A 23,362-nucleotide genomic window follows, 5' to 3' on the forward strand; every position below is an offset into this window, starting at 1 on the left:
TCTTGCAGAAAGAATCAGTTAGCTGTGTCCATGTGCAGCTGTCTGCGTACATATTAACCATTTGCTTCCCGGTAACTGCAGCTGCTTCCAAGTTCCCATAATGATTTTTGGCTTAACATGCGACAAGTCATCTCTGACACATCCTCCCACTAAGCTAAGTGATGTAGTTAATTGGGTCCAAACTTTATGCAGCGTTCAGAGACATGCTGGCCTCCTGGCATCAAGCTGAGGAGCTTCTTTTCTGTGTTGCCTCTATCTCTCCATATGGGATAACACTCATGTCTCTCACAAGCAGCAGATAACAGGTGTAACTCTGATCCTGGTTACCATCAGACCTAGAAACTTTATGGAGTTGGTAGGTGGAATCTGGATATTACCAGCACTCTTAAAGAAAGACAAAAGAATTGAATTTATCTCCCTTGCTTAATACAAATCATGCAGCCGTGAGTTCCACAGGTAGAACTCCATTCTGCCTACAAATGCAAGCTCTTGCTTTTTTGGCGGCCAGTTAAGAAACGCATTATTGAATGTACACCAGGGCACAATCCTTTTTACTTTTTTTGCCTCTCCCCGCCCCAGCCCCGTCGGGTTCCATGGGGTTTTAATTATTTTCACACACATCCCCGCACAGCGTTTCTGTCTTCCGAGAGGGCCCCCCCCCCGGCCTCTCCACGACGCGCTCCTTGTGAGCAGGAGTTTAATGAGTGGTGTCTCCAGTTACCGCTGCCAGCAGAGAGGAAGCAAAGCCCCGGCAGAGAATGAACTCCGCTTAATCCCCTTTGCCGGAGCTTTGGGGGAGAGAATTTAGCTAATGTGAGTGTGAAAAGGCCCTGGCGCGGGCGGGGGAGGGCGCAGGGGGAGGGGAGGGGACAAGGGGCGGGGCGGGGCCCCTGCGACCCTCCCCCTCGGCCCTGGCTCTTTTCGCGGCCCATTGTTGGCTCCGAGCGGGCCGGCGGCGCGCGGCGCGGGGGTGTAACCCGAGAGCTTTCGCTACAAAGTCCCCGCGCCTGTTGCTGGAGCCGACAGAAGGCGCGAGGGCTGCAGGCGGAGAGAGCCGAGCGCGGCCGGACTGATCGCTCCCACCAAGCCGGCGAAGAACCTTTGTGGAGCCCGCCGCGCTCGGCCGTCGGATTTATTCTTCGGCCACTTTCCGCGCGACTGGCCGGCACCGGGGAGCGAGCGAGGGAGGGAGTGGAGGAGCCTCGCTTGCCCAGCCGGCTTGCCCAGCGAGGGATGGAGCCCGGGCGGAGCGCGCCGCAGCACGGAGCCGCGGGACAGCGCTGAAGCGGCGGCGGCAAGAGGTGAGGTGGGCTCCGTCTACGTTGACCGCTGCGGGGCTAGGAATGGCCCCCGGGGAGAGAGATCCGGGTCTCTTGTTCGCCGCGACCCCGGAGGCTCCCCGGGTGTGGCGGGGCGAAGGGCTCCTCTCCCCGCGCCCGGGGAGGCGGTGGACTTTGACCGGGAGGGTCTGTAAATCTGTTACCAAACTGTCCGGGCGCGCAGAGGTTCTTTTGTCGCTCGGATTAAAGATTAAGCTGCCCCCGGGAGCCTGTTCTCGGGCGCTGCTCTCTCCACTCGCACCACGTACGCTCCTTTCCCAGGGAACAGGCGCCCAGATATGCAGGTTGCGCGCAAGACACGAGTCCATAGGCGCGGCGCACTCACACCGTTCACACCGACACGCGCACCCTGGACGCGCCTGCCCATCCGCGCCAATCCACGGCCGCAAGCGCAGTTGGAAATCTTGCGTTAATTGAACGGGGCTTGTGCTCCTAACCGTGCCCTCGAACCTCGTGGCTTTCGGCGGCACTTTTAAATCGGCTTCTTAACTTTCCTTTGGACTGTATGCTGCGTGCAGCTGGGCAGTGGAAGTGCCTTTACGCACGCACTCTCCGGCCGTGAGTTTAGTACCAATAAGCACCACGTGTTCAAACTTAAAATCGCTTTCGTCCTGCACGAGAATTACTTTCGCTGCCCCACTTTGTATTTCTTCTTCTCCTCCCCACCCCATGGTTTGTTCTGCTCCTTGGGTCATTATCAAAGTGCATGAGAAGGTTGTACCATTGAGATTTGGGGGGAAGAAAGGAATAAGAGCAGGAGTTGGCCAGCAAGTTGGGGTGGCAGGGTCATGCCAAAGGCCAAGAATCCTGATTTATTTATTTACATTTTTTATCCATGGGGGCTGTCTTTTCCAGGCAGGAACTATCTTAAGATAATCTGGTGGACTTTGGCCATGAAGAGCTGGCTAGGTGACACCCAGCCTCTGTGGTGCATCTCCCTGGGAGGCCACCTAATGCTCAAGATGAGGGTTGTAGAATTATAGTGCAATGCTGCAGGCAGTGTTCTAGCCAGGATATGAATTTGTTTCACATCAGCATCTCTTACTAAGTCAGACCCATTGGTTCCTCTAGCTCAGTATTGTCTACACTGACTGGCAGCATCTCTTCAGGGTTTCAGACAGAAATCTCTCCTAGCCCTACTTGGTGCTGCTGGGCTTTACCACTGAGGTACAATGGTTCACTCACGAGCAGGACTGGGCATCTTCTGGGATTGTTGCAATCGGATTCTTCTGTGCTGATTGGCAAATCAACTCCCTCCTTCCAAAGAAAAGGTCCAGCAGCCTGGAATGGCTACAGATGCTGCTGTCTTAATAACTGTACCTCTCCCCCAATGTATTATTGGGAGTTCTAGATGGTTGTGGACATAGGATACACCATCGTTCTGAATTGCAATGGAAAACTCGATGGCGTGACAACCCCTTTCCCTTCTCAATCTAGGCTTGGAGGATCCAAGTAGGAGCCGTGGGACAAGAAGAGACAACAGGATGACAGCCCTGCTGTGTGGCCTTCTCAGGTTCCTGGCAGTGGCAACAACATGTGCTTGGGCAGCTGCTTCTGCTGAAGGAATGATGGAACCAGGTGAGCAGAAAGATATTGGTGTGTTTGGGTGCAAGAATCAGGGTGGCCATCTATTCAGGGGCTATGACTGTTCGGTGTTTATAGGACACTTTTCATTTTCTGAGGCTTGTATGGTCTTCTCCTGTGTTTGCCGTGACATGGGAATACAGAGAGAGAGAGAGAGAGAGAGAGAGAGAGAGAGATCCGTGGCAGAGATGGAAACCAGCCCTCCCACATCCAATACGCCATCTACACTGGCCTAAGCCATATTATACGTGTAGTGCCTCAATGTGTTGCAAGCCTGCTCTCCTCTAACCTGCTAGCCTTAACTTCTCTGTGTGATCAGCACATCCACCCTATTCTGGTGTGGTGTGTGTAGGCGGCGGCATCAGCTTGGAATCAATTGGAATGGCTCACTGTGCTTTTGAGTTCCCAGCTTCTTCCTTCCCTCCACCCCTTCCTTGCGCTTACACAGAGCGCAGGCAGCGGTGATGGCTGCAGAGTCGAAAGTACAGTTTGAAAGGCTGTCCTTGTGCTGGTGGAGGGGGCACAAAGAGCGCTCACATAGGTGTTTGCTTTGTGCTCCAGCGTATAAGAGATCCCAGCCTCAAACAGAGACTACTTGTACATTAAGGCACAATCTAAATACCAATTTCCTCCAGATTAGCCCGAATTCCCTGGGAACACTTTGTGCCAGGGAAGGGGAAGATTTTGCCATAGTAACCAGCCTGTGAGAGCAAGGTCTTGATAGGGCCTAATTTCCCCTTGGCTGCCCTGGGTGTCTCTGTCATGTGCTTTCCTGCTTTACAAAAGTTCTCCCTTGGGTCTAGTTTCATTTTCCCCCTCCTGATTGTCTAGTCTTTCATTCTGTTTATCAGTTTTAAGTAGGTAACTACAAGACGGAACTAAGCGCAGCCGAACAGCTGTGTATGGATTTGTGTATGATGGGAGTATAGTACAAATACGTTGTTAGACATATATAGCAGGGTTGATGTTGCTTGTACAAGTTGACTGATCTGGTGTTTTGTCAAATAACTGCAGTTGTTCTGCTTGTGGAGCCCTTGCAAGGGAGCCAGACACACAATGCAGGCATTCCGCTTGTCAGATAAACCCTGTAATAAAGGCAACATTTGGAATTTGTGTAGTTTGGTTTTGTTATTTGGCCAATGTAGTCTGCGTTTTTTATGACTGTCCCCTTCCGAGTAATCAAATTTGCTAGGACTGCTGATCCTTCGGTCTAACTTTGTACTTTCAGCATCCCCTGGCAGAGTGAGGGTAAAATGCCATGCCAGGGACTTGGCACCATCCCTCATGCCTGAGAAAAGGCGTTTATCCTGCTGTTGACCCTGCCAGCAAACAGATGGGGATATTGTTATTTGTGCCTTGGTGCCCCTGCTCCTGCTGTCACCCTGAGCATTGTAATGCTCTACCATCACCTACCTGGCTACCTGGGGAGTAGGCTTAAGCTTATTGTAGCAGTTGGCATATAGGCTATTCTCTGTATTCTGTTTTAAGAAGGCACCATATATACTCAAGAGAAAAAGGTGGGTGATGAAAAGTGGAGGTGTTGTTTTGAACAGGGGCTTCAAATGCCTATCCTATGCATTAGCACTTGAAATTCTTTGAAGTCAATTTGGCTGGGTGTTTTTCCCAGGTGTCAGTATTTGATTCTCTTAAGCGCTCTTCAGATACTACTCTGTGAAGGAAGGAAGCATTGTGAAAGTGGCTACAGGGTTGCATGTTTAGCCCCATCCCTAATGTTTTGTGGTTTCTCCTGCCATGCTGAGCCATAAGCTTCTGAAGTGGGGAGCCTGTTTGGTGTGTGAGGCTTCCCATGTGACCTAGAACCCCATGGTCCGAGGGCAGGCTCCCCCCACTTCTGATGTTTATCCCCAGGGATAGGAGGAGCTGTGTCACACAGGAGGCAGGGCTAAACATACAACTGTTGGAAGATACCTTTAGCGTATCTTCACCCTTTGTGCAAGTTATACCTGCGGAACTGGGAGGCTTCCTATTTGTTCCTGATTTTTCTCATGGGGGCAAGAGGCCCACCCAACTGTTTAGAAGGATGCAGACCCTTCAGTGAATTAAAGTGAGCTATTCTCAAGTGTGATTTTGACAAAAGGTAGAGAAAGGATGGTATCCAGTTGGAAATCTTTTCCAGATTTGTTCAGGATGCAAACTTTGTTGTTTGAACACTCTTCGCCCTCTGAAATGCCACTCTGGAAACAGCCTCTGCTTGCTCTATGGGTCTCTTAAAAGACTCCTAATCAAATGGGCTCTGTATCTATTTAAAGCTCTCCTAAAGGTGGGGGCTTCCTTCCCTTCCAATCAGAATGGTTTTCTCGGTCTGAAGCCATATTCGTAGAAAACTCTTAAATTACCCTTGGCAATTACATTAAGTGCTTCGGTAGTAAAGAACAGCTGTGGGGAACATATCTCCCCCCCCCCCAGTCTCTGCACAGGAGCATATTCTCAGGGTCAGTGATGCTGGCAAGCAAGCGAGATGTCCACTCCAGGTAGTAACATTCACAAGGTTGCATTAGTTGCTGATTTAAAGCCTTCCAGTCCTGGTTGTGCAAGAGTTTCCCTAAATTGCGAATAGATGTGTCTATGGAGTCCCCCTACACACACCATTTTTTTCTTAGAAGTTTCCAAGTAGCATCTAACCCAGCTGCCATCTGAAGCTGCCCGGTATGGCTGTTCGTTTGTTTTAAAATGAAGAAGCCACAAGGTTCAGGGTGGAAAGAAGAACCTTTGCTGTCCAAGATTTGCAGGGTTACCTAGGCCTCTGATGCTGCTGGAGGGACAGTGATGGTGGATGTAAAGTAAGAAAGAGCCAGTTCTATGATAACAGCATTCTCATGGCTGTCTCTTCTGGTTGGCAGCATTTTCCTATCAGGGTACCCCACCCACCCACCTCCCACCCAGACTTCTGTCCCAGAGCATCATGAAGGGAGGCCAGCATTCATCAGCTGGGAAGACCTAGCATCAGTCAAACTTGGGAGAACGGGTCTGGTTTGTGACTGAGCTGGTTCGAGGCATTGTGGGGAGGGGTGGGGAGAAGGGGGAGCTGGCAGGGCTCCCACGCAGCCCAGGCTAACTTTGGAGAAGGAGGATGGGTCACCAAAGCAATTATAGTTCAAATCCAGGTTAGACAAACAGGGAGGTGGGAAGTTGTGGAGTCAGCTGAGTGTGAAACCTCTCACTCCCACTCATGCCATGGGGAGGGGGGGAGGGAAGGCCTTTTGTGTTGAGCATGGGAGAAGCGAGCAGGAGGAATGGAGCTAAATGAAAAGGGGAGAGGGGAAATGAGTCTCCTGTTGGCGAAGAGGGTGGAGGGGAGGCTGCTTATCTCATTCCCATCCTTCCGGCTCTCCCCCCCCCCACATGACCGTTCGCCCAATCCTGCAAAGGCAGAGCCCCGTCTGCTGAAAGGGGGACTGGTCTGCTGAAAGGGGGACTGGCCCCTATTGTAAGTCGGGGCAGAGAGAGCACGGGAAAGGAGCAGTATGGCTGGGACAATGGTGATTGGGGGAGAGGGGCTCTGGGGGGAGGGGCAGCGGTCACGGGCTTCCTGACATGTTCATTTTGGAATCTGTCAAAACAGTCACTCTGGGCGCTGAGAGTGACCACTCAATCGAGGGCCCCCACAGAGAGAGAAGGGGCGGGGTGGGATGTGGTGCGGGGGGAGAGAGGGAGAGCTAAGCAGAGAAGTCATGCATCAGTGTCCGCCAGGATCCTTTCTCCTGTCCAGGACTGGCAGGAGAGGGGCTTTGATGACATCATTGCTCCACAGAACAGGAGGCGAAGGAGGGGGTGCTGGACAAAGGGGTTTGTGAGCTGGGCTCAGAGGATCCCCAGGAAGGTGGCAAGTGGGGGGGGGGTGGCACGCATTGTGACTACATTTTCCCTCAACCTGTAGTCCATACTTTTAGCGATTCCTACCTAGTCCTTAGAAATCCCGCTCATTCTTTCTCTGTCTCGGTCTTAAGCAGTCGCTCTCCGCCAACACCCTGTGAGCACCAGCCCCAAATATATCGCTTCGTGATATCGCTTCCTCCGCCCAAATCAACATTTGTAGAATCTGCATACAGTCACTGGCTTTTGTACACCTGCCATCCTATGTTCAACCAGTCACAAAATGTTTCTAGCACAAGCTAAAATCCCCCTAAAATTGGAGTATTTCCCCACAGAGTCAGTAGTTGTCAGGGATGAAACAGGAGAATCTTCCTCTGAGCACCTGCCCCACTTTTAACATGGTTTTTGGTAAACTTGGTGTTCTAGACTTATTTCAAAGGCTCCCGAATAAAATTGCAAGTTTTTCAGAAATCTTGAAGCCATGTGTATATTTTGGGGGAGGGAGAGTTGGATCTTTCTTTGAGAGGAACTGAAATTTGGGAGGAAATTGAAGGGTGTGTGATACTTTAATATTGAGCCTAACCATCAAGGATCAAGAGTGCAATCCAGTACATACTTACCTGGGAGTAAATCCCATTGAACTCATTGGGACTTACTTCTGAGTAGACATGAATAGGACTGTGGTGTAAGGATGTAAAATATATTGTATATACCTTGCTATGTAAAATAATGCTGTTTGGTACATATATGGAATGCCTTGGCAATAATAGTATTATCTATAGGTTACAGCTCTCATTGGCAGTTGTTGCACCCAAGTACAGTATATCTTTTTGTCAGTTGGGAAAATAGGAAAAGTTGTTAATGGATGACATCAACATTTGAGCAAATGAAAAATAGATTTTATTATCGGGACTTTTGAACAATATTATCATGCACGCTATCATGCAGAAACAGAACTAACTCATATTTCTAGAGAACACAAACACCCGTAACATGCAGTTGGAGGACTAGCAATATACTTGGACAGACACATTCTGCAATTTCCAGAATACTGAAGAAGTTAATGTTATTTCATTATCATACACAATTGTTTGCATATTTACCTGGGAGTAAGTCCCTTTGAACTTGCTTGTGACTGAATAAATATGTACAGGGCTGTGTTAAAAGAGTCATAGTCACTGTAGATAAAAAGTTGTCCTTATTTATTAGTTTCCATCCCAGTTCATAACATATCATTGATGACAACTTAACTTCATCTCTCTAAGCAGAATCAATGTCTGAAAGATCCATAGTTTCTTATTCTGACCTTATTTCGAGTGCCATATTCAGAAAACAGAAAAATTGCAGGAATTGAAGCAAAAAGCTCAAAACAGTTTTGCTGCTAGTTCTGTGTGTATGTCCACATACATGCAGCAGTTTATTTCCCAATGTAGAAGATACAGAAATCTGAAGCAGGAAACGTCAGATACTTTGTTGTGCAAATGCCTCGCCACCATGTTGCAGAAGCAATGGGCTCCGTAGGTTCCCAGATTGCCCTCCTGCATTAAATACCTGATCACATTCTGTTTTGTGAAGCATTTGAGAGTTTGAACTTACAGTGTTGCTTCTTGAGTAATTCAGTTGAAAGTGGCACCACTCCTTTAGAATCTTGGATCTAATAATTTTGCCTGTGTAACGATTTTAAAACACAGGTTTGAGAAGTGTTTCACTTTTCATGTTGAAGGTGAAAATATTCCGCATAGAGCTCCCCTGCCCAAATCACTAATATTTTTAGTTGAGGCCAGGGGTTGAGGCAAAGTCCAGTTTCCCCTCCCCCCCTTACTCCAGACCTTCCCATTTCTGCTCCAGAGCAAGCTGCTCTCCTGTTGATCAGGTCTGCTCAGTGCACAGACACTCCCAAATTGGATCAGCTTCCAAGTGCTAGCCCACTATGGGAACACTGAAGATCCGCCTGTAAGGGGCTCGACCTACTTGTGTTCTGAGAACAAGTGAGACAGCAAAAGTTATGGGCATACTGGCAACTCTCTGTTTCCACGGGGGGTGGGGTTTGAATTCCTGGTGCCTGCGTACATCAGCAGAGCGAGCATAAGTCTGCCCCACCCTGTTGTGTCCCATTGCACCCCATTTCCAGGCCACTTCCGGGTCTGCCGCAATGAGTGTGCACACAGTCACACATCAATCGGATGCACGTAAAATGGTTGATGCCTTGTATATGCAGAGTACTTTCCTCTCCCAAATGAAAAAACCAATCCTGTTCCAGGTGGGAAAGGTCGATGAAGCTTCCAGGTTAGAGGATGGAGAATTCAGGCAGCCTTGAGCTCTGGCATTTGCCCTTTGGGTGCCCTTGGGGTGGCACAGTTGGTGGCTGGTTTTTCTTGTGCACAGGACAACCAGAAGCCTGTGAGACCAACTCATTCAACCATCTCCCAGAGGGTCACCCTCCTCATGCTCCAACACTTTCAAGCAAGCCTTCTGGTGGTCCAGCGAGGAAATGGGGGTTATATGTTGGTGTCTTCTAGCATCTGCCTGGGGTAAAGGGAGTCCCTACTTATCCCATATTCCAGAGCATTTGAGTTACGGGTGTTAAACACGCGCTGTTTCTAAAGTGAGCTCACACTGTCATTTGCACTGACCCTCTTCTTGCATTGGACAGAGATGCTTGACAGCCACATGGTGGAGACGGAGGAGGAGCACCTGCTACTGGACCCTGGGAGTCTGCTGAAGCTCTACTGCAGCACCAACCACAGCCTTGCGATCATATGGTATAAGGAAGCCAAGCAGCTTTTCCCAAGCGGGCGCATCCACATGCGGCAGAGCATGCTGGAGATTGTGGAAGCCACCTATGAAGATTCAGGCCTGTACTCCTGCCGAGCGCAGAGCACCGGGGAAAGCCTGCGCAACTTCACCATCTCTGTTGTGGGTAAGAGATGTTCCAGCCTCTCTTCAGAACGGTGGTAACCCCCTTTTTTTTTTTTTTTTTGGCTTGAGGGAAGGCCGCATGGCACATGTTTGCTCAGTAATGTTTCTGCTCCTCAGGGCAAACACTTCTCCTCCTAGTCCAATGTGGAATGGAAAAATGAGAAGCGGTGTCAGTGGAAGAAAGTCTTAAGAGCTGAGGAAACAGCTCTATGACATTCTTGCCATGTCAGCCCCCCAGGGGGAGAAGAGGTCCCTTTTCAAGAGTAAGAAGGGGACGGAAATGTTAGGCACACCCAGAAACAACCCAAACAGCTAGCAAAGACTAGTGCATAAGAGAAGTAAGCAGCAAACAGAGGTGGGTTTTAAAAAATAAAATAAAAAGGGCAAAAAGTCTTGGGGACCACTTGGAAACATTTCTGAGGCTTGACATGACCCACAACGCACAGGTCAGCCACCCTTGGTTCATAGTGACTGGCAGTGGGTCTCCAGAGTCCTTCCTCACCTAACCTGGAGATGCCAGAGAACCAGGGACCTTTGGCATGCAAAGCACCTGCTCTGCTACAGCTCCTAGTCAACACAGACCTTGCCACACTGCCACCTCGCATGTCCCCTGGTCAAAGCAACAAGGATTTATTTAACTTGGCGCTCCTCCTAAAGGACTTGGTTTTCACAATGAAACTAGACGGTTGCCTGGAACAGCTGGTAGATCTCAGATTACACCCCTTCTGTGAAGGTTGCGCGAGCTGCTTAATCACTTCCGGGCCTGTTCAAGGTTTTGTCTTCAACATGTAAAGCCCCAAATGACTTTGGTTTAAAAAAACAAAACAAAAACAAACCCCAATAGATTGCCTCCTCCTTTATACTCTGCCCTGGGATTTAAGATCAGCAGGAGAGGCCCCACTGGTGGTCTGCTGACACCCTCAGAGGTCCAGGGGACAGTGTCACATGAGAAGGCCTTTTTTGTGGTGGCCCCCAAACTTCAAAACTCTCTGCCTCCTGATGTATTCCTGATATCAACACTGGGGTTTTGTGCAGGCTTTTGGAAATGTGCAGTGTGATTACTTTCTGTATATGCTTTTATTGTTTGGTGGTTGCTTTAATTGTTTGCTATTGATTGCATTTTACTGTTTCATATTGCATTGTCCACCTGCCCAGGGACCTTTGGTGAAGGACAGGTAATTAAATGTACTAAATAAAGAATAAGCAAACAAATGAGCTAGGACTGTAGCAGCCAACAGTGCTTCTCCTCCTCTCCCCCCAGTCACCTTTGAACATACTCCAGTTAGCATTTTGCCTGCTACTCTACACTCCTGCTAAGAAAATGCTGGTCCACTGTAGCCAGGTGCTCCCTTGATAACTGCCACTTGTTCAGTGCCCTGTGGTTATTTAAGAAGCAAGACCACAAAGAATTACCATTTTGTTTTCAGATTCATTGGCATCTGGTGATGACGATGAAGACAGCGGTGTGGAGAGTGCCCACGCCGATTCCCTTGAGGAGCCCATACATACCCGGCGAGGTCAGTATGCCTACTTGGCTGTGCTTCACTCAGTCCTGGGTGCTGCTGCATGCTGGGAGAGGGAACTGGGTGAAGAAGGGGTGCTTAGTAAGTACTTGGACTCACGGTGGCCAGACATCTACCTTTCTTACTTCCCAAGCCTCCTCTGCTGTCGATGTGTCCCAAAATTGTTTGATAATGGTTGCCTTCAAACTAGGGAGCTCTGCTTGAGCTTGGAGCATATCCCAAAGCACACTCATTTCTCATGGGACGTTGAGGTTCCCCAGCGGAAGGGTTGCCGTCGTGCATTTTGGCACACCCCTAGGGTCCCTATGAGACACCTGCTCTTCCCTTGAACTCTCCCACCATCAGTTAGAGCACAGACCTTTGTCCCTAAAGTGTGAGCCTCCCCTGAGCCTGAATTAAAAGCTGGAGCCAATAGTGTGATGCCTTTTTCAGCACCTTACTGGACACACCCTCACCGAATGGACAAGAAGCTGTATGCAGTCCCGGCAGGGAACACAGTCAAGTTCCGCTGCCCAGCCTCTGGGAGCCCCAACCCGACAATCCGCTGGCTGAAGAATGGGAGGGAATTTCGAGGGGAGCACCGGATTGGAGGGATCAGGGTAAGTGCCCAGCCCCTTACAGGTTTGCCATCTCTCCCCTTGCCCTCCTTTGCCTTTTCCTCCACCTGGCTGGGACCGCAGCTGCCTTGCCCACCAGGTTTTTATGAGTTAGGATTGGGGGGGGGGGTGTGGGAGAGAGAGAGAGAGAGAGGCACAGGGGAACATGCTTTAAGGAATCCACAATATTGCACAAGCCACTCAGCAGTGAGTTTGAGGAATTCAGCCTGCTGTCCAAAGACTCCAGGACCCTCTTCAGCACTTGCTGTGCCCCTGATCCCCTTTTGCTCTGGCTGCCCTAGCTTTGCCAGATCAATATATTAATTTGCAAAAGTTTGCTTCCATCAAAAGAGCAGTTGCTAGACATTTCCACCTCTTTTGCCCGCCTTTCTCCTCTTTCTGCTCCCTAGCTTGATTCAGTGCATTGTTAAAAAAGGTCAGCCTATGGACGTGCCCCATTCCTTAACAATGGAGCATGAACACATAATGCAAACACCATTGTTAAAATAGCTACACTGGCTACCCATTTGCTACTGAGCCAGGTTCAAGGTTGATTGGTATTAATCTACAAAGCCCTGAAGAACGTAGGTCCAGGGCACCTTAGGGGCTGCTGAAACCCTTATATGCCAGCACAATCACTGAGATAACCTACAGGAGTTTTGTTAGTTGTTCCTTGCACTGGCAAGGCTCATTTGACACCAACATGAAATACAGCCTTTAGTGTCATCAGCCCAGGCCTGTGGAGTGTTCTGCCAATAGATTCAGCAGGCAGCTTCTGCCTCAGCCTTTAAACACCGGTGGGAAACTTCTATTCTGCCATGATTATGCAGGCAATTCAGAATACAGTCGTACCTTAGAAGTCGAACGGAATCCGTTCCAAAAGTTCGTTTGACTTCCAAAATGTCCAGAAACCAAAGCGCGGCTTCTGATTAGCTGCAGGAAGTTCCTGCAGCCAATCAGAAGCCCTGTCGGACATTTGGGTTCCAAAGAATGTTCACAAACCGGAACACTCATTTGGGAGCCAAAACGTCCAAGTACCAAGGCGTTCAGAATCCAAGGTATGACTGTACATCTTTTCACAACAGTTAGCTGATGGTCTCTGTTTTTTAAATTGTTACATGTATTTTAATATATAGATACTAAACAGCTTTGATATGTGATACACCAGTATATAAATATTTTTGTAAATGAAGAAATATTTGCCGGCCTTAGTATATAGCTCAAAGGATTTGTGTCTAAAACAAGGGACTTTTGTTGGCCTATGAGCAGCTGTGCCCTGAGCTTAGCTGTCAACTTTTCCCTTTTCTTGCGAGGAATCCTATTCGGAATAAGGGAATTTCCCTTTAAAAAAGGGAAACGTTGACAGCTATGGCCCTGAGAGAGATGGACAGCTCTTTTAAAAGAAGGCGATAACCTTGGCTCCTGCCTTTTCCTCTTTCCACCCAGCTAAGGCATCAACACTGGAGCTTGGTCATGGAGAGCGTGGTGCCTTCGGACCGAGGCAACTACACTTGCCTGGTGGAGAACAAGTTTGGCAGCATCCGCTACAGCTACTTCCTGGATGTGCTAGGTGAGGTGAACTTCTCCCTGCCATACTGCTCCAAATCTAGATATGTGGACACCCCCCCCAGCAACATGTGGGGAAAAAACAAGGAAAGTGGGCTGCCCCCCCCACTCCCCCACCTTCAGCCTGAAAAGCTCCTTACTCCTTTGCCGATGAGTGCTTTTGAGTCTGCGTGGGATGCCAGACCCCAGTTCCCTGGCAGCCTGCCAGGTTCCTGTGGGAAGGAACAAGGCTCGCCACCCTGACCTCAGGCACCCCCAAAGAGAAGGAAAATGCCCCGAACCCGCTTTTGACTTCAAAGGGAGTTGGAGATCTCCCAGGCCATAAAGTCAGATGAAATTAATTAGCCCTGCCTAGATCTATAGGACTAGCTCTAAGCCTTTTGCTCCCTTATCTCTCAGCCCCTCATTATCTGTCTTCTCTGGGCTTACTTGTAATCACCGGAAAGAGGCTCTGGAGCCAGTCATGGGTGGGAGTTCAGCCCATGGCATTAAGTAATATCAGATCTGCTGGGCTGGAAGGAGATGGCGGGCAGTGGGGGGGGGAGAGAGAGAGGCACCAGGCCTTTAGGCAGGACTGCATATACTGCTGTACTAGGGAGCTTTGAGAAGAAAGTGCTGCGCTTTGATAGATGGAGTAACTCCCTGACAGTTGGCTGCGCCTCTGCACTCCCGGACGGCTGCGATAGCACTATCAGCTCCGTGTGCAGTGATTTATGTGCTGTAGAGCATGACCTTAGCTCCTCTGGGGGGGACCTGGCAGTCTTCAGCTGTGCTGGACAACAACTTTCCCTGCTCTCTTCCTGGCAGAGAGATCTCCGCACAGGCCTATCTTGCAAGCTGGGCTGCCGGCCAACACCACCGCAGTGGTGGGCAGCGACGTTGAGTTCTTCTGCAAGGTGTACAGCGACGCCCAGCCCCACATACAGTGGCTCAAGCACATTGAAGTGAATGGCAGCAGCTACGGCCCAGATGGAGTCCCCTATGTGCAAGTGCTTAAGGTAACCAGAGGCCCCCCTTTTTTTGCAGAGATTTCCATTGCCAGAAAGGTCACTTTCCCCCACACTTTTAGACAAACAACAGAGGTTACGGAGTGGGGGGAGCAGGGGCTGGATAGGAAGTGGCACCTTTCAGTGGGCTAGATTTAGACCAGGGGCTCCTAGTTGCTGACCCCTCATCTGTGGAGCCAAGGGCACATATAGCCCATTACCCATATTAAGAATTGCACATTTTACAATATGTGCCTAAACTAACAGTTTCAAACCAAAAGTTTATCTTAAAAGAAGGCTTTAACAAGAGTGATTGCTGTGTTTATTTGCAAAGAAAGAGAGGAGGTCCAAGACTGGCTGAGATGCTACTTTCAATAGCACCAACTCTGTAAGCTTGGAGCATAGCTTTCCAAACCTTTCATGTTAGTGACACACTTTTTAAACATGCATCATTATGTGACAAAGTAATTCAGTTTTACTAACAAACCAGAAGTTAAACTAACCCCTTTCCAGCCCCAGAAGGAGCATGGTGAGTGTTAGCACATCACACCTACACACTGCAGTCGAGTGTCGTGACACACAGTTTGGAAAGCTGTGGCTTAGAGTATATGTCCAGAAAACAAGCAAACACAAAGAGCTGCATCATCAGTCTAGCACTGTCCCGGTTGGGTTGCTTATTCTCATAGCAGATTGTTGTGTCTCAAGCCCAGAGGCTTCATACATGATTTTCTGTAGAAGAGTTGCTTGGAAGTAATAAAACTTAGCAATGGCTGTGGTGCACTTATTTAGGGCATCCTCACCAGAGATTGGGGTACATGACCATCAATCAGGCATTTATAAGATAAAGATGCACCCTTGAAAGATATATTGGCAGCAAGCAAGATGTTCCCCTTCCAATAAGAAGCTTGAATAACCTTTTTGTGACAACGAGAACTAATGCTTTTCTCCCTGCCTCCCACTGGCGACTTATTTTGGCAGACGGCAGATATTAACAGCTCGGAGGTGGAAGTGCTGTACCTGCGCAATGTCTCCATGGAAGATGCTGGGGAATATACCTGCCTAGCAGGGAATTCCATTGGCCTGTCATACCAGTCAGCTTGGCTCACTGTGCTTCCAGGTGAGAAAGGACGGTGGATGAGTGGATGGGGGAAAAGATGGATAATGGTAGTAGGGTATTCCTTTGCAGAGCTAGAAGCAGAGATTACCTTTCCTAATAGAGATGCTGGGGGGTGGGACTATACTGTGCATGTCGTACCCCTGTAGAATATCCAATGAGATGAATATGCTAAAGAGAGAGACAGACAGACAGATAAATGGCTGAAAACAAATTGCAAGACACACTGCCTCACTTGCATTAAGTTGCCAATCAATCAGTCAACATGACAGATCTATTCACTGTAGACTTATACAGAACAATCTACTGTTGTCTTTTGTCAATATATCAATCACAATATGACAGCTGCAGTCCATCAAAAGAGATGCTGCACTTCTCAGTGTATAAATCCTGAAAAGACAGACTGGATTTTGGACCCACTTTGTACAAGGAAGAATCTTTTAAATCCCTTGATTTGAATGGAGAATTAGGACAGGCAGGTGAAAAATCAGACAGGGCCCTTGCAGCTTGAATAGTTGTGTAGACCAACACTCCTACATAGCTATTAAGGATGCAGGTAATATAAATGGGTGGAGACTAGGTGGTTTTTTTAATATCCACAAATTAGACATAATCCACTGATTAAAAACAAAAAGGCCTATGTACATCTTAAGGGGTGGGGTGGGGAATTGGTAATGAAATGAATTCTGCCTAGGCTTTGAATAGATAGATTTTGAAAACAGCACATTGTACTGTATATGTAATTAAATGTGGAAGAGATACTGCATGAAATTCCAGGAGCTAGGAAATTTCTGTTTAGCAAAAACTCTAGGTTTTCACTGAAAGGCAACTGCCTTAAAATGGCTATGTGATGGCTCAAGGATAGCTCAAGGATGGGAGCATGATCTAGCCAGAGTTATCTTTTTACGCCCCATTTATGACAGTCAAAGTGATCTAAACATACGGTATGTTAGGCTCTCTCATTGAAATCAGTGGGATGTATTTTGTTTATGGTACTGATGGGCTCTGCAGCCAGGTACAGACAGGCTGTTTTTGCAGGCCAAGGTACACACCGTGCAGCACAGCCATGTTCCCTCCAGCCCAGCTGGCTACCTGCTGTGGTCAAAGCAGGTTTAACCCCCCTGAAACATGCTAACTGCAGATTTATTTGCTATTGCAGAAGAAGAAGAAGTGCAAGAGGCAAATGCCCCTGAAATCAAGTATACCGATATAATTATCTACACTTCGGGATCTTTGGCCATCGCAATGGCTATTGTCATTGTTGTCTTGTGCCGGATGCAAACCCAGCCGAGCAAGCAGCCCTTGGAGCCCATGGCCGTACACAAACTCTCCAAATTCCCGCTCATTCGGCAGGTAGGTACAGAGAGACCCAGAACTAATCTTAAAGTGGGTCAGAAGGATCCATTGTACCACTGCAGTGGTTTTCAAGGGCCCACAATGTTGTCTGCCGGCTTGGACCAAGAATCAGCAATGGACAAAGTGAGGTACTCAGATCCTCAGAGTACAACAAATTATTCAGGGTAGTAAAATCCCAGTCGGACCATGCAGATCTCTGAAAACAGCTCTCCCAAGTTCAGCTAAATTCACCCTTCCCTGTTCACTGTCAGGGCAGCATCTGGTTGGCTAGATGGACCTTGTTCGCATTGTAGATGGCTCTTATTGGTGTTAGGTGTGTGTGTTCTGCCCTGTCCCTTGTTTCATTGTGTCCTTTGTGCCCTTGTCCAGTCCGTTCTTGCGCTGGAGTAAAGCAGTGTCTGTGGGGCAATCTGCTTGAATGTTGGGTCTGTCTCCACAGTTCTCCTTGGAATCCAGCTCCTCGGGGAAGTCCACCACATCACTGATGCGTGTCACCCGCCTCTCCTCAAGCTGCACACCCATGCTGGCTGGGGTCATGGAAGTGGAGCTGCCTCTGGACTCCAAGTGGGAATTCCCACGAGACAGGTAAGTCTTGTGAGGTGCAACATAGCTTTCTTCTGCATGTGCCACTGAGGATGCTGTCCAGGCTCTCGCATGACTCACACAAGCCCAGTGTCAGAATGGCAAAACTTCGCCTTCTCACCAAACTTGTATCAAGATGTGTGTTTATTAACACAAAGGGCTAGTTCCCACATGTGGTACAGCTGCCAAATTGTCAGTGTCCTTAGACCCATGCTTGCCTGTGTTCACACAGAGGAAGCAGCTGGTAAGCTGGAAGTTCACGTGTGCCTGGCTGCACAGGACTCTTGTTCCCACCAGCACAGTGGCTCCAAAAATGGCATCACAGCCATCACATACCACCTGGTACGCATGTGCTTCAGTTTCACATGTTATTTCCCCCTCACAAGTGAGGGCAAGCACAGCAAGTAGAGTGGCCAAGTACCACAAAGAGGGAAGGCAGTAGAGTGAATGAGAGGACCGCTTTCTTCAAAGAACAAAACTGGAGAGGAGTCCATTGTAACCCTGCTTAGCTCTGTGACTAAGGGGCTAGCTATAAAAATTGTCCGGTATCAAAAGCCATGCAGTTTGTCTCTTGAATTGCTGCCTGTAGAACAAAGGTGGGGAACCTCAAACTGAGGGGCCAGGTGTGTGTGTACGTCAGCTATTATACAATGGCAAAATTTACATCCATTGCCTCACTCACTTTTACACACACATAATTTGATTGTATGCTGCCTTTCCATAGTTCAAACCATGCTCAAGGCTGCTTACAACACGGAACAAAATACATAACTACAACACAACAAAAGTAGTCATAAACAATAAATTAAACAATAAAAAACACAAAACCAAACTGAACAATTTCCACATAAAATGCAACAAAATCTAAAATATAATACAAAAAACTAATGGCAACAACCATCCTCCCAAACAATACTCCAGGCCAAGAGTCTGTTCAGCAGCCTGAGCTTTTGTAGCTGGAGTCAGTCAGGGCCCCACCTTCCCAGGTCAGGTGGAAAGGGCAGACAGAGCAGGGAGCAGGTCTTCCAGAACTCACAGACAAGATGGACCTTTGTCTCTGGCATATGGCCCTCAGAAGAATGCCTAGAAGGGAATGCTGCCCTTGTACTGGAAAAGGTTTCCCACTCCAGCTGCTACAGTCTCTTGGAAATGAACTTGTTAGTGAATTCTTGGAAATGAAAGGAATTTGTTAGTCAATGCACTGTATAGACATTGATGAACGCCCACCAATGATGCTTGTACGTATCACCTCACCTCCCAACTAGGGATAGTTCATGCATGGGCCTGGGAGAGAACATTGGGTCAGATTTCTATGTTGAGGTTGAGGCCCTGCAGATGCACCTGGTGCTAACATCTGATTCTGCCCCACTGCAGGGGACCTGCCAGCTTTCAGATACAGCCATGAGTTTAGGTCCCACCCACCCAAATGCATCTGTACCCATGACGACATGAGATTGTCCTTTTAAGGAGGCTTTCTACCCTTCTTTTTCCCCAGGCTTGTGCTGGGCAAGCCACTGGGTGAGGGCTGCTTTGGGCAAGTGGTGAGAGCAGAAGCCTACGGCATTGATCAAGAACGGCCAGAGCGACCCATCACTGTGGCTGTCAAGATGCTCAAAGGTAACCACAATATACAGGGCTAAGAGAGCCTGAATTGTGGAAGGACTTCAGTCCTTCCACTGTTGGATTCTAGTTTAGATCATGGGACACCCCAGTCTGACCTCCTTCTGTTGCCTTGCCAGATAATGCCACTGACAAAGACTTGGCTGACCTCATCTCAGAAATGGAAATGATGAAACTGATGGACCAACACAAGAATATAATCAACCTGTTAGGAGTCTGTACGCAGGATGGTAAGTGACTGCCTCTTTGGGCTGGGAAGCAGAGGATACCAGGTGCTGTGAGGAAAGAGGCAGGGATGTTTGGGAGGTCAGGAAAGACCAGAAACTTCGTGGGGCCATTAGGAGGATGCTGCAACTGAACAATGGAGCTCTGATGTTCCAGGATAGGAGCAGACATTGTGCGGGATTTATGATGGTTGTACCTGAGAGCACAGGCTCACATATAACTCCTGACTGCAGGGCCTCTCTATGTGATTGTGGAGTTTGCTGCCAAGGGGAACTTGCGGGAGTACCTGCGCGCCCGTCGCCCTCCCACGCCAGACTACACCTTTGATATCACCAAGATGCCTGAGGAGCAGCTGTCCTTCAAAGACTTGGTCTCCTGTGTCTACCAGGTGGCACGTGGCATGGAGTACCTGGAGTCCAAGCGGGTAAGAGCAGCCTGGCCCAAACGGCTTTGCCCCCTCACCAACCCTAGCAGGATCCTTACTTAAGCAGAAATGACTGGTGCCCAATGGGCAAGTGTCATCTGAAGTGTTGGCAGGTTCTGTTGGAGTGCCAACAGTGAAGGCTCTAAGCCAAGCATTGGCACTCTAAAGCTTTTGCTGGGCTCTTGACTAGCCCGCGAGGGCAGCTACATGAGGGTTAGGTCTACCAAAGGAGAGGGGCCGTATGTACCAGGCCTGGGCAGCCATCATGTGATGAAGGAGTGAATGGCAAGGCAGGGAGGCAGCGAAGCTACTCCTGACTGTCGTGGTAGATGCAGCAACAACCCACTAGCCCAGATGTGTCTTCCACTGGACGGCAGCCTGGGCTGCAGTGGGCTCTCCGGATCCTCAAGAGAGGATTCATCTCTCTCTCTCTCTCTCTCTCTCTCTCTCTCTCTGCAGTGCATTCACCGGGACCTGGCTGCTCGCAACGTCCTTGTCACCGAAGAAAACGTCATGAAAATTGCAGATTTTGGCTTGGCCCGGGGAGTTCATGACATTGACTACTACAAGAAAACCAGCAATGTGAGTGAGATGGTATTTGAGAGGCATGGGAGGGAAAGACTCAGAATTGTCAACAGGCTTTGGAAATACGCAATGCAGTTGGGAAAAAGAGGAGCGTGGGCACTGGGGGAGAGCAATTACTGTGCTCTGTATTTCTTAACAATAAATGGTTAACAATGCATGGAAGCCAACTTGGGAGGGTAGATACCCTGACAGATGGCATATCAACCTTTTAAATAATAATGTAGTATAAAGTAGTAGAGAAACCTTCATAGCCCTTTGTGTGTGCATACACATGTTCCTGCATTACCCTGTTGGTGAAGAGAGATAATTTTATTACTTTTTACTTTCAAGGAATCCAGGGTCTTGTAGGAAACTAGGATGAGCACATCTATGGGAGTGGATATGTGGCTATTGCTCAGTGGATGCTAGAGGGTAGAACTCAAAAGAGGAGACATTGCCCAGGGAAAGTGTCAATGAACTGAGAGCTTTTCTTTTTTCTCCCCACAGGGTCGTCTACCTGTAAAATGGATGGCACCAGAGGCTCTTTTTGACAGGGTGTACACCCACCAGAGTGATGTGTAAGTTTGACTCTACAAGGCTCTCGCAATCACATCAGCCTACACAGCTATATCTGGCAGAGCAGCTGAGCTACTGTGTTTTTAAAAGGGAGAAGTTGCCTTATACTAAAGCAGAGCATTGATCCATCTTGCTCAGTACTGCCTACCAGTGTTGCTCTAACTTGGGTCCCCGACTGTTGTTGGACCACAAGTCCCATCATCCCTAGTTAGCAGGAGCAGTAGTCAGGGATGATGGAGGTTGTACTCTTAACAATATCTGGAGACCCACATTTGAGAAACACTGGCATACACTAGCTCTCTGGGGTCTTTCCTACTTTTATTTAAAGATGCAAAGAATTGAACTTGGGGTGTTTTGCATGCAAGCTACAGCCCTTTCCCAACCATCCTGGCTGTATGGAGAATAAATGGGCCTATTTGTCAGTCCTACTAGATGAACCATAAGTGGCATGGAAAAGCCAGGATGCAATGGCCTTTCCTGCCTGCATAAAGATGACAAGAAGCATAGAGTTGCTTGCTCCCTGTAAAGTGGTCCATCTTTGTAACCGGTCTCCAGCATATGTAACTTCAATACATTCCACCTCTGTGGTCACAAATCCATCTTTGTGAGATTTTGCTGAAGTAGTGCACATTCCACGGGGGCAAGGTCCACCTTCTGATGCTTGGTGGTAGTGTAGGGCTAATCTGGACATATCCACCTCAAATTTCTTTATGGCTTTCTTGTCCCTTTATTTGCCCTGACCCTCAACTGTGCTTTCAGGTGGTCCTTTGGCATTCTGATGTGGGAGATCTTTACGTTGGGTGGTTCTCCATATCCGGGCATCCCGGTGGAAGAACTCTTCAAGCTCCTGAGAGAAGGTCACCGGATGGACAAGCCCTCCAACTGCACCCATGAACTGTAAGTGTGTGTGCCTCTTGTGGGCTCTATCTTAACCACAGCACCTGCATCCATATTATGGGATGCTCTAGCCTGAGATGTCCCCTCCCCTTTTCCCAAACAGGTACATGATGATGCGCGAGTGCTGGCACGCTGTGCCTTCCCAGCGGCCCACCTTCAAGCAGCTGGTAGAGGGACTGGATAAGGTCTTGGTTGCTGTCTCTGAAGAGGTAGGTTCAGACCACCAGGAAGAGGCATGAACGCAGCTGTTTCAGAAACCCTTTTAAGTTCCCTGAAGCAGAAGTAGAGGGAGCCAAGCCTTTGTCCCTTGTGAATGCTGACAGGGTGTCCTTTCTCTCTTTCCCTCCAGTATCTGGACCTGTCAATGCCCTTTGAACAGTATTCTCCATCCTGCGAGGACACGACCAGCACCTGCTCCTCTGACGACTCTGTCTTCACCCATGACCCTCTGCCCATCACCCCCTGCCTCTTCCCCTACCACAATGTGCGGACATGAGGAGAGTAGCAGGCAGTGGACCCCAGGGCAGGATTTCCTCTCTCTCTATTCCTAGAGGATTACGCAGCTTGGGAGCAGAAGTTCTTACATTGTCCCTGGTGGAAGAAAATGCTGGGAGCCATATCAGCAGGGGCTGAGAGTGCATCTCAAGGTCCTGGAGCCTGCTGGACACCCGCAACCTAAAGGTTCCCTGGCGAGGACTGGATGCCTTCCTTGTAAACTTCTGCAGGTGCTCCCAGCACTCGTGCTGGTGCCTTCTTGCCCTATAATCTCAGGTTCCCTCAAAGCCGTTGCTCTAACTGAGCCTTGGATGCTACCAGCTGTCTGAGGAGAAGTAGGACCAGATAAGCAGGGAGGAACCTAATCCCAGGGAGAGCAGCACTCTCGACATGCCTGGGCTCCCCCTTCACCCAACCCATGGGACCATTCCCCCCAGCCATGGGGTGCCCTGCTTGTTTGTTTGATACTATTCCCAATTTAATAATATTTTTATGAAATCTCATTATTTGGCAGGAGCCAGCCAGCTTTCTCAGGCCCACCCCATCCGCACCTGGACACATGACCACAAGGAAAGACGTTTTGAGCGGGGTGTGACCCTTCCCTCCTGGCTCCTGCTGTCCCCTGTACATAACCCTAGAGATAAATATTTATGTACATATCATTTCTAATGCACATGAATTATCCACACCCATAAATTATTTTTTTGGAATAGAGCCTTCTGCCTAGGCCGTTTCTTTGCTCCAGGGAAAGGTATGGCCTGCTTCCAAGGAAGTGTTAGGCTCTGCTGGGACCCATCTGCTAGGGAAGTGGATCTTGAAGTACCATCATCTCTCCCATAGGGCTGGGAAGGCAGCTCAGACCACTTGGGTCTTGACTTGCCTGGCTGCAGCAGTCGTATGTCAAGGCCAAGTGGGACTACTGCAACTTAACTGGGCTTCTGTCTAGGTGAATGTTGTGGAAGTGCTCTCTATTTGATGGACAGCCTGTGGTTCTTATCCTTTCTGTGATAACTGCTGGAGAGAAGTTGATTGGCCAGTTGGCTCCTTCTCTCGGTGCCCCCATCAAAGCCTCAAGATCATGGCCAGATCTTGGGCCAGCTGTAAACCAAGGAAGTACAGTGCTTGCAACACCCCAAAGACTAAGGAGGAGGGAATATAAGC

The 23,362-nt window shown here is 48.8% G+C and overlaps 1 protein-coding gene across 1 annotated transcript in view; it reads left to right on the plus strand.

The window, feature by feature from the left end:
- The window catches only part of FGFR4 (fibroblast growth factor receptor 4), a 47,299-nt gene extending 24,384 nt beyond the window's left edge, over positions 1-22,915 (plus strand). The window contains 17 exon segments of the mRNA XM_083488332.1: positions 2,778-2,918; positions 9,412-9,678; positions 11,105-11,194; positions 11,633-11,799; positions 13,243-13,366; positions 14,170-14,360; positions 15,327-15,465; positions 16,622-16,815; positions 17,258-17,403; positions 18,896-19,017; positions 19,140-19,250; positions 19,479-19,669; positions 20,129-20,251; positions 20,741-20,811; positions 21,569-21,706; positions 21,810-21,915; positions 22,056-22,915. Coding sequence (XP_083344458.1) covers positions 2,778-2,918; positions 9,412-9,678; positions 11,105-11,194; positions 11,633-11,799; positions 13,243-13,366; positions 14,170-14,360; positions 15,327-15,465; positions 16,622-16,815; positions 17,258-17,403; positions 18,896-19,017; positions 19,140-19,250; positions 19,479-19,669; positions 20,129-20,251; positions 20,741-20,811; positions 21,569-21,706; positions 21,810-21,915; positions 22,056-22,202 — 2,468 coding nt within the window. The 3' untranslated portion in view covers positions 22,203-22,915.
- The last annotated feature ends 447 nt before the right edge of the window (positions 22,916-23,362 follow it).

This window comes from Podarcis liolepis (genome assembly GCF_965112155.1).
Source record: "Podarcis liolepis genome assembly, chromosome: 2".
Lineage (NCBI taxonomy): Eukaryota > Metazoa > Chordata > Lepidosauria > Squamata > Lacertidae > Podarcis > Podarcis liolepis.